We start from the raw sequence: 16,115 nt of genomic DNA, 5'->3' as shown, positions 1-16,115 counted from the left end.
CACGCCTGCTCCCTGCAGAATGGTTCCGCCCCACGCCCGTAGGCTGTGGCTGGGCATCACTGCAGCACCAGTAACACTGTAACACATACACTGATGGCGGTGTGGAGAGACTTCCCAGCTGCTGCTGTTACTACTGGGCTCTGCGAGAGTGACGCTCTACTGCTTGCGGGGTGCATGGTGAGTCCAGTGCAGGGGAAGGCTGCTTCTGTGTGCGGGGAATCACTTCTACAGTCCCAGCCCGGGGTGCCACCTAATGCACACACTGCTGGAGCCCTGTCCTTACATCTGCCAATATGACACAAATGCACCACGGACGTCTACATTGGAAATGGCATATCTATCTATCTATCTATCTATCTATCTATCTGAAACTTAATACATAAATAAATAGGGCACATCATTTATATACAGTGCATTTTTCATCTGCTAAGATGGTGTGGATGCAATATTTTATTCCAGCAAATCATTGAATAGCATTGCTCAGATTGTTCACCGCATCTCCCTGTGTGTAGGCTCCATTACTGTTCGCATTAACGTCATCTAGATTATCCAGTCCTGTGCAGCATTCACCCTCCTTTTATTATAAACATGTCTTTAACATGTCCGCATTGATTATGTCAAAACGAATTTAATGTTGACATACTCAGATGTTCTATAAATCAGTGGGTCCCACCGGTGTGGCGCCTACTTACCTCAGCAATGCAGTGGTGTCCTCCTAGTCCAGTGAATCATCTGATTGAGTGTTTCTGGCAGTATGCTAAAGGTGCGTACACACGGGGCGATATATCACTCAGTGTCCCGTTTTCATCAGCGACCAGAGATGGTTGCTGATGAAAGGGAACCTCTGCCGGGGGAGCCGCAGAGGGAATCAGCTGGTCGCAGGAGCAAGCAATCATAAGGGGGCTAGAAACGGGAGCGAGCACCTGGCGATTTATCGCTGGTGCACACTCCAATCGCTGGCAATATGGTCGCTCAGCGACCATATTGCCAGTGATTTATGCCCGTGTGTACACAGCTTTACCCTACCCTAGCCCCAACCCTCCCAGCACAGCTTAACCCTGATGTCAGCATTCTGCAGAATGTCAGCATTTCATGTGTTTCCTCCAAATAAAGAGTGATGACCTCATCACTGTCCAGCCCACACCAAGCCATGGACGTCACCATTATCTCAGGGACGCTGCCTGACATTCGTCAGGAATGAATTTGCTACCTTAGAAGCTTTTTACACATACCAGGGTCTGGGTATTGATACATAGGAGCTGGCAGTTATCCCCAGACAATATTTTTATATTACAGTAAAGCATATGGCAGATCGGTTTTTACCAGTAAAAGTGGAGGATGCAAGAATATTACTTGTGGAGGCAATCACACGATATGTTCCTTCTCCCCTCAGGAAGCCTGGATGGCATTGTGAGAAGAGGATGTTCCGCAAGGGCAAGAAAAGACACAGCAGCAGCAGCTCCCAGAGCAGTGAGATCAGCACCAAGAGTAAGGTTGGTACTCCATTTTTCATGTGGGAATGGAGTTTATAAAGCTGGCCACCCATCATCAGGTAGGTAGATGTCCGCAGGAATATTGATGGAGTCAGGTGGTAAATCTTCCTTTTGTGTACATTTAGCTTCAAGCTTGTGGGTTTAGAGCAGCCTTAATTGGCTCAAAATGTTCACAGTCGCACAGAGTGTTTCATGAGTTGAGAGTGTGAATCTCGGCTTCCGCCTTTACTCGCACGCACAAGATGATTGCGGCTAATTGGATTGACCCCTATGAGTAAAGTGGAATGATCTGGGTCCCCAACAGCTCAGATTATATCAGGAGATGCGTGATGTGACACAGTGTGACCAGGATGATGGAGGCTGCAGGATACTGGAGCAGCGCAGAGTATATCAGGAGGTAACTGATGTGATAGTGAGGACAGGGCTCTATATTACAGGGGCAGTGTCATGATGTGAGATGGTTAATGATGGCAGCTAGAATACATAAATGAGACAGCATGATTACTGTACAGAGGTGTCTTACAGGTAACTGTGTGCTTTCTCAGTCTGTAGATTCCAGCCTTGGGGGCCTCTCCAGATCCAGCACGGTGGCTAGCCTGGACACAGACTCTGCCAAAAGTTTTGGTAAGTTCATGTTCTCATTGGTCAAACTGTACCCTGCACCTTGTTAGTCCATGCTGATGTTCTAGAGCAGTGCTTCTCTAATCCAGTGCATGATATATACTAATCGTGCATGTTTTCTTGGACTCCACATGATATAACAAGTGAAATCATTAGACCAGGGCTGGCCAACCCGGTCTTCCAGATCTACCAGCGGTTCATGTTTTTCAAATCACCTAGCTGGTGCCCAGCTGTAGTCATTACTAACTGCCACACTCCCCAGATCACCTAGCTGGTGCACAGCTGTAGTCATTACTAACTGCCACACTCCCCAGATCACCTAGCTGGTGCACAGCTGTAGTCATTACTTACTGTCACCTCTCCCAGATCACCTAGCCGGTGCACAGCTGTAGTTATTACTAACTGTCACATTCTCCAGATCACCTAGCTGGTGCACAGCTGTAGTTATTACTAACTGTCACATTCCCCAGATCACCTAGCTGGTGCACAGCTGTAGTCATTACTAACTGCCACACTCCCCAGATCACCTAGCAGGTGCACAGCTGTAGTCATTACTAACTGTCACCTCTCCCAGATCACCTAGCCGGTGCACAGCTGTAGTCATTACTAACTTTCACATTCCCCAGATCACCTAGCTGGTGCACAGCTCTAGTCATTACTAACTGTCACATTCCCCAGATCACCTAGCTGGTGCACAGGTGCAGTCATTACTAACTGTCACATTCCCCAGATCTCCTAGCTGGTGCACAGCTGTAGTCATTACTAACTGTCACATTTTCAAACATGCTGCATTCATTCCTACTATAGATCCACAGGTTGCCTGAGAAACATGAACTGTTGGTAGATCTTGAGGACGGTATCTGGACAACGGGTAGACACCAAAAAAGTCAACACCATTAGGTCGACATGCAAAAAGGTTGACATGGTATTTAATGCCCTACCATCCACTAGGGCGTGGTGGAAGAATAAAAGTGTGCCGAGCGCATTGAGGAACTGTGCCCGAAGCATGACGAGACTAGTGAACCCAAAGTATGACTAGTGTAGTGAGCTAGGGGACGCAGTGCTACATTTTAGTGACCATGTTGACTGTGTTGATATTTTGAACAAATTTTTTTTTTAAACCCCATGACCTAATGCTTGTGTCGACCTAATGGTTGTCTACCCATTGCCCCACACCCTTGAGGACAGGTTTGGTCACCCCTGCATTAGACCCATCTGTGGATCTTTTACAGTCTGTCAGTCATTAATGAATCCGCCAAGCCTGCTCTCTTAGTATGTCCGAGGGCTGGATTGGAGAATCGGTGTTCTACTAGTAAGTGACAATCTATTGTTCTCTGTGAGCTGATTTCACGCCACCGTTGGACTTATGGAGTTTGTTCAGTCATTGCTATTTTGCATCATTATACATAAAACAGAGACAAAGATATTATGAGCTGGTACCACAGGTCTCACTGCCAGTCCATGGGGGGGATAGTCACCCGTGTTATAATATACCAGAATAGAGGAGTTTGGTACAGCAGGAGATGTGTGACAGCAGCCATCTATATTACAGTATCTATTCAGCAGTAAGTAGTGTAACCATAACCCCCAGTAATGTTGCCGCCTATTGTAGTGTCTCCAGCAAAGCCCAGAACACATCCTGTTTCCTACACCCATTCATTGCCAGCACGGGAAGAGAAGCACGTTGTGCTGCTAGAGCTGTGATGGAGTAAGGGGTGGATAGAACAGGGTAGAGGGGGGACTTCTGTGACTGGTGCAGGCTGAAGTTATGGAGCTGAGCTATTAATGCAGCAACTCTGACTGGGTGCGATGTGCCGATGGCTGCAGCAGTAGGTGAGTGGAGGTTGCATTTGTTATCTGCCTGGATATACTGAGAGCTTATTCTAGCCAGGATGGGCCTGATGTCGCTCTCGTGTTCCCCCAGCCCCCAATTTATTTGCACGCTCCAAGAAATTTGCATGATTCACATGATACGTTCCTTTAATAGAAATTTTAATCTGTGCGTCTCCTTTAAATATGCTTTTTGTGATCTTGTGGAACGCGCTGCTGCCAGGAAGTCGTGTTCCTCTTATCTCTGCAGAGCGGTAGCAATGTACCCAGCTGTGTAATACCGCACACACCATGCAGGCTGCGTACAACATGGCATCAGTAAATGAGAACTACCCAGCATTAGCAGTTTTGTACACGCTCTGCTCCCTGACGCCTTTCCTGTCTCCTGCCCGCAGGACAAGCCGGTGCTAATTCTGAACCGTGCGCCGAGTTTAAGGTGAAATATGTGGGATCCATTGAGAAAGTGAAGGCGGAAGAAAGCAAATCTCTGCAGGGGTCATTGGATCTCATACATTACATTGATAATGCTCAGGTAATGACGACTGTAAGTTGTGGGGCTGTACATCTTCATAACGGTGTTCGTAGGGGGGGACTCTGGTTGATTCGCAGCCTTGCGAATCCACCAAACCCCGCTTTGGCAATGGTTGGGTGCCGCCACCCATTCGCAAGTGCAATTCGCACGTAGGGCGTGCAAATGGATGTTACACAGTAACAACCATTCGCAGGCCAGGGGGAGCCTCCCAAATCTTTCAGTGGTCGCTATGAGCAACCTTACATATGCGTGCATGCTGGGAAGGAAATGGGCGGGTAGCTGACATCCGGTGATGTCATCTGCCTGCCCCCCCGCACCCACGTCATGGCCTCGTTAGCATGAGAACGCCCAGCGTTCTCATGGGAATGCTTATGAGAAGCTGGGCGTTCCCATATGCTAATGGTGCCGCCCCACGGCCGCTGTCCTGGGTGCGCGCACCCGGCGTATGCACGTGCGCAGTAAAACAACATTGGTCCACGTGCGAACGCAGCCCTGCTGCAGACTGACCTGAATAAGGTCTATAGATCATGGTACAGCGTGGGATGAAATGTGCTGAGTATGCTAATAATACAGGTGGAACCAGGGTGTCTGGTGGCTGAGAAGTCACAAAACAACAATAAAACCGCGCAAAGGATTTAAAATAATATATAATAATACAAAATAACAACAATACAACACTTGCAGAATGGCTGAGATAAGTCATTATGGCCATGGCTTTCCTTTTACTAGATCCTGTCTCCGTCTCATTGAGGGACACTGGATACCATGGGTACAGAGTTCAGTGACAGGAGCAAAAGGCTGAAGCTGGTTTGGTGCCAGCTGCCGTAAACCATCTGCCAAATAGGTAGCAAATGCCTGGTATTAATAATATCGACCATCCTGTGTCTTCTTTTGTTGAATGACAGCGCCACCTTCAGGCAGAGGCTGGTTTGGGTTCAGCAGCTGGGTCAGGTTTTCTTTGCGGCAGTGTGATCATGACTTATTTATGTCACTTTAAACACAGTTCCAGTTCCTGTAGCTTGTTAATAGCTTGTTTCTTTTTGTCTACTTAGCAAGATGGGAAACTTCCCTTTGTGCCCCCGGATGAAGAATTCATCATGGTCGTCTCTAAATACGGCATCAAAGTATCTACCTCTGACCAGTATGTAAGTGGTTTATCATATATACAACAGGAAAGTGATGTCTTTTATGTAGATTTATTCTTTCCAATTTCCTGTGTCGTTTTGTCATCTTAAGGCATGTTTTCGGGATCTCCCCACACTACTTCTGCTATAAACACATTGTTTTGTTGCAGGATGTGTTACACAGACACCCCCTCTATCTCATCGTCTCCATGGTCTGCTATGACGATGGGCTGCTGGCTGGAAAGAGTCTCTTGGCTCTGAAGACTAAAGACACCAGCGAGGAGCAGTGCAGCCTGTGGGTTTATCAGTGCAGCAATCTGGTGGGTACAGGCACATGCTGGGACTATAAAAACATAGGATACTGTCACTGGGGTGACTCGCTGACGGTCTGACTGTTCTAAAAGAGATGTATGTGTAGAGCTCTTGCTTTATATTGTCTTTTGTTTATTATAGGGGTTTAATCCCCCCTGTTTAGTAGCTGCCTGGTCATACATACCATATCGGCACCTGTTTAAGAACCTCGATAGGTGTGTCTCACTCACAAGTGCCCAAATATAGTGCAATGTTCAGGGTCCAAAGCCAGTGAGGCAGTAATGCTAGCCACTATGTTACTGTGTTGTCCTCCTTTAATCAGTTTTAATTAAGCTGATTTTAATTATATAGTACTAGTTAAAAGCGCATCAAAATTACGGCTTCTGCAATGTGCTTTCACTTTGAGCTGTGACAGTTTTATCCCACAAATTCTCCACCCCACCCTCAGTCCCTATCTGCTCCTACCTCCAATCTCTGTCTTTACAGCTCCCTCTCTCCATATCCAGCAAGATTGAAACAGATCAGTGTCCCTGCAAAAATTGCTTTAACTCATTGGGCAGTATTCAATGAGAATATTCGGCATGTGCATTCGCTGCACAGTCGCCGTGTTCCGGAGGGCTGGAGCCTTCGCTGCCAGCCCTCGCTGTCACAGTATTCAATGCCGCAGGGGCTCGTTGTCCCTGACGGCGATTCATATCCCCAGGGGGACGCCGCAGGGAGCCGGGGGGCGGCAGCAGGCAGGGAGATGGAAGCCTCCCTGCCTGCGCCGGACACTGTGGGGCAAAAGCAGGGCTCCCCGGGATCCAGGCAGCACAAGCTGCCCCCCGGGAGAGCTAGCAGGGGACTGGGTAGGGAGCTTGCAATGCTCCCCATCGTGCATATGTAATGAACGGGAGCAGTGAATATATGAATATGTAATGAGCGGCTCCCAGCCCCCTGCTGGCTCTTATGTGTAAAATAATAATAATTATTTTAATTAAATATTTATTCATGTGCTGTAAGCACAATAGCATGCCCATTCACAGAATAAAATTCCTGATTTTTTTACACCAAATGTTTAAAAAAAAACACCTTTAATTTAAAAGTTCACATTCCAGTTCACCATAAAAAGATGGCGATTGCTACACGGCAAAAATCACTTAGAAAGCAATTCGCCATCTGATCATTGAATACACTCACTGCGAATCACATTGAAAAACCACAGCGAATTGCGGAGACTATCAGACGCTGAATTGTCCGTCATTCACTGTTCGCCGTCGGTTAATATTGCACGTTGAATAGGGTGATTCACTTTTTCAGTAAAAAGATTCACCTTAGAGCATGAAAATAGCACAAGGTGAATCAGCCTCATTGAATACTGCCCTTTGTGTAATTTGGTCCATCGAGTGGCCTCTACTGGTCACTGGTGACACTTCGCCTCATATAGGTGAGGAGTAGTTAGCCTTTTATATATAGCTATAGGTAAGCTTAATATGTGCAGACAATAAAATAACACATTTATGTTCGTTAGCTGCATGTCCAGCTTGCGATGTTGCCCGTGGCAACCAATTAGATTCTAGCCATCATTTCTCTATTGAATCCTAGAATGTGATTGGTTGCTATAGGCAACATCCCCACTTTTCACTTTACCCCTAAATGTTATTCCCGCTCCTCCAACCAATGCGTTTCTCTTCATTGCACCCTCTGTACAGGAACATGCCCAAGCCGTCTGTAAGGTCCTTTCCACCGCGTTTGACTCTGTTCTCCCTGAGAAGAGCCGAGTCCCTGCAGAATGACGGCGAGTCTCCAGCGGTCACACCAGACGTGCCTTGCCCACCAGGAGAGCCGCTATCCCCTTCCTGTCACCGGCAAACATCGATGATCCAGCAGTCCGCTACATTTCAGGACCAGCATTCATATTGTGTATATCGCATAGTTATATTTTTTATATTCAACTATTGCTGCTCCTTTTGGGACATTGTGGTCTCATCGCATAAACGGAAACTTTGTTACAGGCATTTCACTGAGTGCCCGATCATCCACATACTATAGGCGATGTACGATATTAAGCCGCAGTGTAGTGGTGCATAGGTACATCATTATCAGTATAATAATATACGTCTGGGTACTTATCACTAGTCTGCTCGTAATAGTGTAAAAGCTGTCGGTACAACCTGTAAGCATTATATTGTGTTTCAGGGACTTACGCCTTCTTACAGTCATATTGTACGATATAAGTTTTGCTGACCGGACACATCAGCGTGTACAATGTATAGATGTACATTCATTCATTGTATTGTGATACCATCTTTATTGCCCCCAGTGGCACAACTATGCACAGCATCCTCTGCCCGCTGAAAGGATAGTATGGCAGGAAATCAACTTGCTCGCTAGAGGCAACTTCTACCGGGCATCCTCTTCTACAGCAATGTCTGTTCCCGACTATATGAGCCCCTCCCCCTCTGTGTTACCCTACAGTATCACCTCCCACTGCTGCTCACACCTACAAGCCAGGTGCTGCTGATTGCATGTCTAAGTACATTTATAAATACACTTTCAAACCTTGCACTTTCCCATTGCGTTTGCCTGGTGGTGTCATCGCTGTAGCCCCACAATCCCAGACCAATAACCTGAATAACCTTGAGATCTTTCCTAGTGTGTTTGATATGGGATACGGTCATTCGGTCTACAGTATGTTGGTCGACACAAGCATTAGGTCTACAGTGTCTAGGGCGACAATCAAAAGGTTGACATGGGGTTTTTCACTGTTTTTTGAGCCGACGTGCTGACAGGCGGTGTTTCATGGCCTACCATCCCCTAGGCGTGGTGGGAGAATAACAGTGTGCAACGAGCCAACGTGCCCGAAGCATGACGAAGCGATGCAAGGGGATGTGGTGCACTGGAAACTGTGTTCATGTCGACTGTGTCGACATTTGAGTAAAAAAAAACTGAAAAACCCCATGTTGAACTATTGACTGTCGACCTAATGCTTGTGTTGACCTAGACCCATGTCGACCTAATCCTTGTTGACCAACATGCTGTAGACCAAACGATCCCAACCCGTTTGATATATATAAATTAATTTTATATATTGTTGCAATCTGTAGCAATGCCTTTATCAGCTTCTGCCTTTGCTCACCTGATTCCCTAATCACATATTTCGCTGCATTCCTTCTATTGCTTCCACTATGTTCTTATTTAACCACATTGGTTGAATTTGATGCTGGAAATGTTGCTGTATAGTCCGTACGTGGCACTCCAGGCCTCAGGCCTCACCAGTGCTGTTCTAGAATAAATGTATTTGTTAGTATTTGCCGCCATGTTGCCTTGATAATTCGCTCTTTGCCCCAATTCTGTGCTCTCGCATTGAATTACAATTGGACATAGTTGTTCTCATATAAATGCAAAGCCTTTTCACACCTATTTATCAAGCTTTCAGTATATACAATGCTGGGATTGTGCCTCTGATAGGTAACCATAGCACGGTTTCCCAGTGGAAGGAAACAATCCATTAATTTGCCTTATATCTGTTAGTGAAGGTAACGAATATTTATTGGGAAATATCTGCTCATTATTAAACATGCTGCTTGTTTTCTGTATCCCACGGTCAATGTATGCAATGTTTTCTGATTTAAATAAAACAAAATGTTTACTCTTTATAACTTTCCCCCATTCCTGGTTCAATTATTTGCAGATCAGGGACAGCAGAAGTTGTGTGACACGATCCGAAATCCTGGTTCCATAATATCTTGGGGCTCATTTTCACCTTATTTCTCTATTATGGACGAAAATTGATATTTTAACCACTGTTTACAGTTTTTAAGTATTGTGCGGTCTCCTAATTTAACCAGGCCCCATCTTGGCTTCTAAATTTACATATACAGGTTGAGTATCCCTTACCCAAATATCTGTTATCCAAATAATTCCATAACCATAGTTTCCAGAGTGTGAAAAAAATTCTTGCTAAAAGCACTACTAGGGTCATCTGTAACAGCACTACTGGGGACATGATCTGTAACTGGCACTACTAGGGTCATCTGTAACAGCACTACTAGAGTCGGTACTTGTGTATGATAACGGCGCCCCCGATTTCCATTGCGCGATTTTTTAATCGCATGCCATGCACCCGATGGCATGCGATGCAACGCGATTTTTGCCCCCTATACGATGAAAGATTGTATAAGCACCCTAAAGGGTGCTTTTAAGCACCTTAATGGGTGCTTACAATATTAAATGCACCCCCTCGCCACCCCCCCACTATAAACGTGAACCCGAAGCGTGGCGAGCGCAGCGAGCCCGCGAGGGGCGGTGGTACGCGTCCTCCGACCTTTTCATACCCCCACTATCCACATCGGCGTGGAGTTGAGAATAGAAAGTGTGGCGAGCCCCACGAGGGGACGCGGATACCTTCACAGGTATCGGAGTCCCCTCGCGGCCTTCACTGGTATCCATGTGTGCTCGCCACACTTTCTATTCTCAACTCCACGCCGACGTGGATAGTGGGGGTATGAAAAGGTCGGAGGACGTGTACCGCCGCCCCTCGCGGGCTCGCCACGCTTCGGGTTCACGTTTATAGTGGGGGGGTGGCGGGGGGGGTGCAGTTAACATTGTAAGCACCCATTAGTGTGCTTATACAATGTTTAATCGCATCGCATTGTATGGCATTGTATGCCATATACAATGTCATACAATTTTAAAATTGTATGGCATTGCGCGATATCGCGTCGCATCGCATACCATCGTATGCCTTATGGTATGCGATGCGATGGGCGCCGCCAAAATACACAAGTACCCTAGGGTCATCTGTAACAGCACTACTGGGGACATGATCTGTAACTGGCACTACTGGGGACATGATCTGTAACTGGCACTACTGAGGACATGATCTGTAACTGGCACTACTGGGAACATGATCTGTAACTGACACTACTGGGAACATGATCTGTAACTGACAAATGTCACCGCCCGGAGCCTGCCTCCAATCCTGCGTCACTACCGGGACACAGGCTTGTTCCGGCCTACTGCACAGCTGATTCAGCCGGGACGCGCCGCTACGTCACTGACCGGAGCTTCCTCTGTTCTCCATACTGCGTCAGGATCCCGATGTCACTGCCGTCGGTCACTGCTGGCACCCGGACCGGAGGGTGGATTCCTGGCTCACTCCGGTAAGTATTTTAGCCAGCTCACAGCAACGCTTCCACTTTTTCTCTGCTGCCTAGCTCTGCTGTCCTCACTCTCTCCACGACAACTACGCCACAGCCGTTAAGGCTGTTTCTTTTAACTCCTTCCCCGCGTGCCCTTTTCCAGTCCAATGCACGCCTGGGGAAACTTTATGTGTACTGCTCCGGTGAACACAAACATCCTTCCTGGAGCACGGGGACTTTCCTATTCTCAGTCCCAACCAAGTCGCAGGTGGCAGAGCAGTGTCAGACCTGTGCCCTTCCCAGAGGAAGCTGCTGCTGCTGCTCATATTAACAGTGCATACAATTAAGACAGACTCTCATGAGCCCTAATATTTACATATGTACAAGCAACATGTTGTAGGATGTCACACACTACTGGGGAAATGATCTGTAACAGCACTACTAGGGTCATCTGTAACAGCACTACTGAGGACATGATCTGTAACACACTACTGGGAACATGATCTGTAACTGACACTACTGGGAACATGATCTGTAACAGCACTACTAGGGTCATCTGTAACAGCACTACTGGTACATGATCTGTAACTGACACTACTGGGAACATGATCTGTAACTGACACTACTGGGAACATGATCTGTAACTGACACTACTGGGAACATGATCTGTAACTGGCACTACTGGGGACATGATCTGTAACTGGCACTACTGGGGACATGATATGTAACTGGCACTACTGATTACATGATCTGTAACTGGCACTACTGGGGACATGATCTGTAACTGGCACTACTGGGGACATGATATGTAACTGGCACTACTGGGGACGTGATATGTAACTGGCACTAAATATGTGCAAGAAAATGATTCCTTGGCATTCAAGGTCAGTGCCTGAGCTAGTACAGGAACTTTGTTTCATGTTTTGAAACCTTGTTTCAGGCACAAATAAAATATATTTGTGTGTATTTCATGTGACTTATGTGTATATAAAACATAGATGCAAGATACATAATTGAAAGCTAAAAATACTCCAAAATACGGAATCATCCGTTATCCAAAATTCTTCTGGTCCCGAGCATTTTAGATCAGGGATTCTCAACCTGTATTGTATTCACTTAGTTATTCTTATTATCTAGTGTGGATTCAGCCTTCTTGTTTTGTAACCGGCAACTTTGTAAATAAGGCTAGTGAGAATATAGCAAAACTTCATTCATAATCTATTAAAAGGTTGTTTTGAAAATAATATCAGACAGATTAATTCATATCTTGCAAGGTATGACCGGCTTCCGTGAGACATAGCCACATTTGGTTTTAAACTTATTTGTGGTTTTTGGTGATGTAAGTTGTGCATTTTATTTATTTTGGGAAACCTTTTGCGCTCAAGTAACTGAATAAAAATATCACTGTAACCCATAGCAACCGCCAACCAGAGAGATGTCAGCTGCACAGAGATGTTAGAATCTGGTTGTTATAGTTACTGTATATTTTATGCAATCTGTTTGTATTATCAAAGTAAAAAAAGAACATGCATTACAAAAATACAAGAAAGAAATCACCAGCTTGTTAAACATGAGCTGTAATCTCGTGCATGGCTGTCTTGAATCCAAGGACATGTCTGGAAATAAGACCTAGTTGGTGCCTGCTAGGCGTCATGGTATGTAGAAAGGAAGACGTATACATGTGTCGATGTACAACCATTAGCCTAAACTGTATACACAAAACAAGGAAAGAGAGATGGCGGGATGGAAAACAGATTGAGGGAAGAGAGAGACAGGAAAAGTGTAAAACAAAATATGTATACGTGGGAGTCAAATTAGAACATTCACAGGAAGTGCCTGCTAGGTATGACCTGCATGCATTGAGAGTCAACTTGGAGATCATGCATCGGGATTGGTACGCAATCCCGGCGGTCAAAATCCTGACGCCGGAATCCCGACAAGGGATCGTCCCCCCTTGCGGGCTCACTGTGCTCCCCACGCAGCGGGCCCGGTGCCTCCCTACACTTGGCGCACTCATTTATTCTCCCTCTATGAGTGTTGTGGACACCCATAGAGGGAGAAAGTGTTGGGAATTCGGCGTCAGGATTTTGACCGCCGGGATTCTAACTGCATCCCCATGCATCAGGAGGGGGTCGTAGGAAGACTATATTCTGCTGACTCCTTGAATATTTATCAGGCATATTAGGTGGCTTTGACATTTTTACTATTAATTCAGAAGACTTAAGAGCTTCCATATAAAGCTGGCCATGTAAAAGTCTACCCCCAAGAGATACAGTGGGCAAGGAGATCTCCAGAAGCAGGTGACTCAGGCATGTCCAAACTATGGCCCTCCAGCTGTTGTGAAACTACAAGTCCCATCATGCCTTGCCACAGTTTTGCTATTAGGGAATGAGAAAACTATGGTAAGGCATGCTGGGATGTGTAGTTTCACAACAGCTGGAGGGCCATAGTTTAGACATGCCTTGTATAACTGCTCTGGTAGCTTTCATGAGATGTTGAATAAAGGCTTTCCTGAATTGGGGGAGGGGTATTTCCATATGATTAACAAGCCATAACTCATGAGTTAAAAGGATCCAGATTCCAACCAGGGAATAACATTACTACCGTATATGTACTGGAGTACGTAGACCCTGTTTACAATGCCATCAGAGATTTGAGACAATCAGAGAGATCAAATGGAGAGTGGTAGGACATCTGCGTCACCTAGAGAAAGCCAACCTGTGGCTCTCCAGCTGTTGTGGAACTATAAGTACCAGCATGCCCTGCCACAGTTTTGCTATGACAGAATGCTAAAATGGTGGCAAGGCATGCTGGGATATGTAGTTTTACAACAGCTGGAGTGCCACAGGTTGGCCTGGCCTGAGAGTATACTGTGTTTCCAGTATCTACGTGGAAGAGTAGCTGGCGAAAATATAATGAAAGATCTGATTCCATTGTTATTAAGAGGTTTATATCCAGCTCCCTTTTTCATGCCAGAGTGTAATAGGGTACAGAGACAGATATACCATTACATCATAGTTGGTAAAAGTTAGATATTAGGTAAGTGGGAGGGTTGCAATCATAATAAAGGTAATAAAATAATGTAAATAAGCCATATAGTACTAGGGGAGTTCATAAAGCACCAATGTTGGAGGTACATGAATGGGATAGGCGTACAAATTTGCTTTGGATAGATGTAAAGGGTCACAGCCCTTCAACGCCAACTAACCGGCCTAGATGAAGGACTCCTTCCGTTGTCAAGGTGGGAAGCGGCGCTGGAGGCCGGGATGAAATCAGGGTTATAGGTTAGAGGAGTAAGTGAGAATACTCCAGGAGCAAACAATGGGGGCATTTTCTTTTCTTTATTAAAGCACTGTATGATGTACAATAAAACACACATAGTATATAATAATGCAATCATTTGCACAGTGGTGTCATTTCCAACTAAAAAGCATCAGGACAGTAATATATATCAAATTCGTGGACAGTTATAGAAAGGTTATACAACAGTTTGGCAATCAACCAATAAACATCGTAACATATCGTCCACAGTTTGTCATTACAATAAATGTAGTATCTTGGAGAATTGACAAGGTAATTAACTATTGGAAACCAGTGCAAATCAAGTTAACCAACATCAGTAGACTGTGCTTATGAATAAATTATAACAAAAACATAATGCATCACAAAGAAGATAAACAAATGAAAAAGAAAGTTAGGGTGCCCATACATGCTGCGATTATCGCATGCGGTTTGAGCTATATATCGCATTGCATGCGATTGGCGTGCGATGCAGTCGGAACCTAGTTCAAACAGTATGTGCAGCACATACTTTTTGAACTGTGCGATGGGATGAATGCCGGAACGCGCATTAGATCGCACAGCAAAAACGCACCGAGTATGGGCACCTTTAGACTCTCTCTCCTCAAGGCTCCCTTCCTCTCCCCCAACCCACTTCCCAATCACATGGACGGTTGAGTCGGGACAGGATCCTGGGCTTGTCTGTGGGGGCCGTGGCCAGCCATGGAGCTTAGGAAAGTAGCCCCACCTCCCCAATCTGCTTAATCCGCAGGGCTGGGCAACACCGGCCCTCCAGATGTTGATGAACTACACATCCCAGCATGCCTTGCATCAGTTTCAGCATGGCCACATAGCAAAACTAATGCAAAGCATCCTGGGATGTGTAGTTCATTAACATCTGGAGGGCCGGTGTTGCCCAGCCCTGGCTTAATGGATATTTTTCAGAGCAGGTATGACCACACCCACGGCGAAATCAAGACCCTAAAGGGCATGGAGTTGGAAATTTTCAAGGGCCTATTATAAGAAGTGGAGGAGGCAATACCATGTAGAATCCATACACTATACACATCAATGTGTCTCCCTAAATATATAAAGAAATCAAAAATTGTTCATTTTTTTGTTTTTTTCCCCCTTCTTTCTGTAGGTTTCCTATTGTTGTTGTTTTCTGTATCAGAAACGCGTTACATACTGCTGTACTCAGGGCTATTTTTGTGCAGGCTCCAGCAGGAACTGAGGCCATTATTCTAGTTCACTCTTTCAGACAAAATATTTCTTAGATGGACAAAACCATGTGCACTGCAGGTGAGGCAGGTGTTACTTGTGCAGAGATAATTAGATTTGGGTGGGGTTTTACACCTGCCTCACCTGCGGTGCACATGGTTTTGTCCATCTAAGAAATATTTTGTCAGAAAGAGTGAACTAGAATAAGGGCCTCAGTTCCTGCTGAAGCCTGTACAAAAATAGCCCTGGCTGTACTACAACCAAATCTTTAATAAAATTATTATTAGAAAAAAAAAAATTGCATTCATGTGTAAAATAGGAATGCAATTTTATTACTTAGGATTCATGGCCAACCATGTGGCCAGCTGGTGTCCGTCTGGTGGTCGTCATGCTGTCACGGGGAAGGACCTATTTTTCTGTGGCGGCCTGGAGCCATCCGCCCCAATGTTAATCTGGCCGTGACCACACCCTGCGCTTGCCCTCTCCCCCCTTCTCCAGCAATATGGGCCTGCCAGGTGTCCCCATCAGCACCCCTGTCATTTACAACCCAGTGTGAAATATTACAAGTACCATTAAAAAC

At 45.7% G+C, this 16,115-nt stretch overlaps 1 protein-coding gene across 1 annotated transcript; it reads left to right on the top strand.

Moving 5' to 3' along the window:
- The first annotated feature begins 11 nt into the window (after positions 1–11).
- ITGB1BP1 (integrin subunit beta 1 binding protein 1) lies at positions 12–9,553 on the top strand. Its single transcript, XM_083178531.1, has 7 exons — positions 12–177; positions 1,394–1,493; positions 2,039–2,117; positions 4,340–4,476; positions 5,529–5,621; positions 5,771–5,920; positions 7,604–9,553. Exons 2-7 carry the CDS (start codon positions 1,422–1,424, stop codon positions 7,685–7,687), a joined length of 615 nt encoding a protein of 204 aa, XP_083034657.1. The 5' UTR covers positions 12–177; positions 1,394–1,421; the 3' UTR covers positions 7,688–9,553.
- The last annotated feature ends 6,562 nt before the right edge of the window (positions 9,554–16,115 follow it).

The sequence above is a fragment of the Crinia signifera genome, chromosome 3, assembly GCF_055691185.1.
Source record: "Crinia signifera chromosome 3, ASM5569118v1, whole genome shotgun sequence".
Taxonomy (NCBI): Eukaryota; Metazoa; Chordata; class Amphibia; order Anura; family Myobatrachidae; genus Crinia; species Crinia signifera.
This window is presented reverse-complemented; position numbering and strand designations above follow the sequence as displayed.

What these genes read in the sequence shown, in the direction of transcription:
- ITGB1BP1 (XM_083178531.1), top strand. Translation starts at nt 1,422, where the DNA reads ATGTTCCGCAAGGGCAAGAAAAGACACAGCAGCAGCAGCTCCCAGAGC. An exon ending in ATTACATTGATAATGCTCAG is followed by an intron (nt 4,477 to 5,528) that starts GTAATGACGACT and finishes TTGTCTACTTAG; the next exon opens with CAAGATGGGAAACTTCCCTT. An exon ending in TATCTACCTCTGACCAGTAT is followed by an intron (nt 5,622 to 5,770) that starts GTAAGTGGTTTA and finishes GTTTTGTTGCAG; the next exon opens with GATGTGTTACACAGACACCC.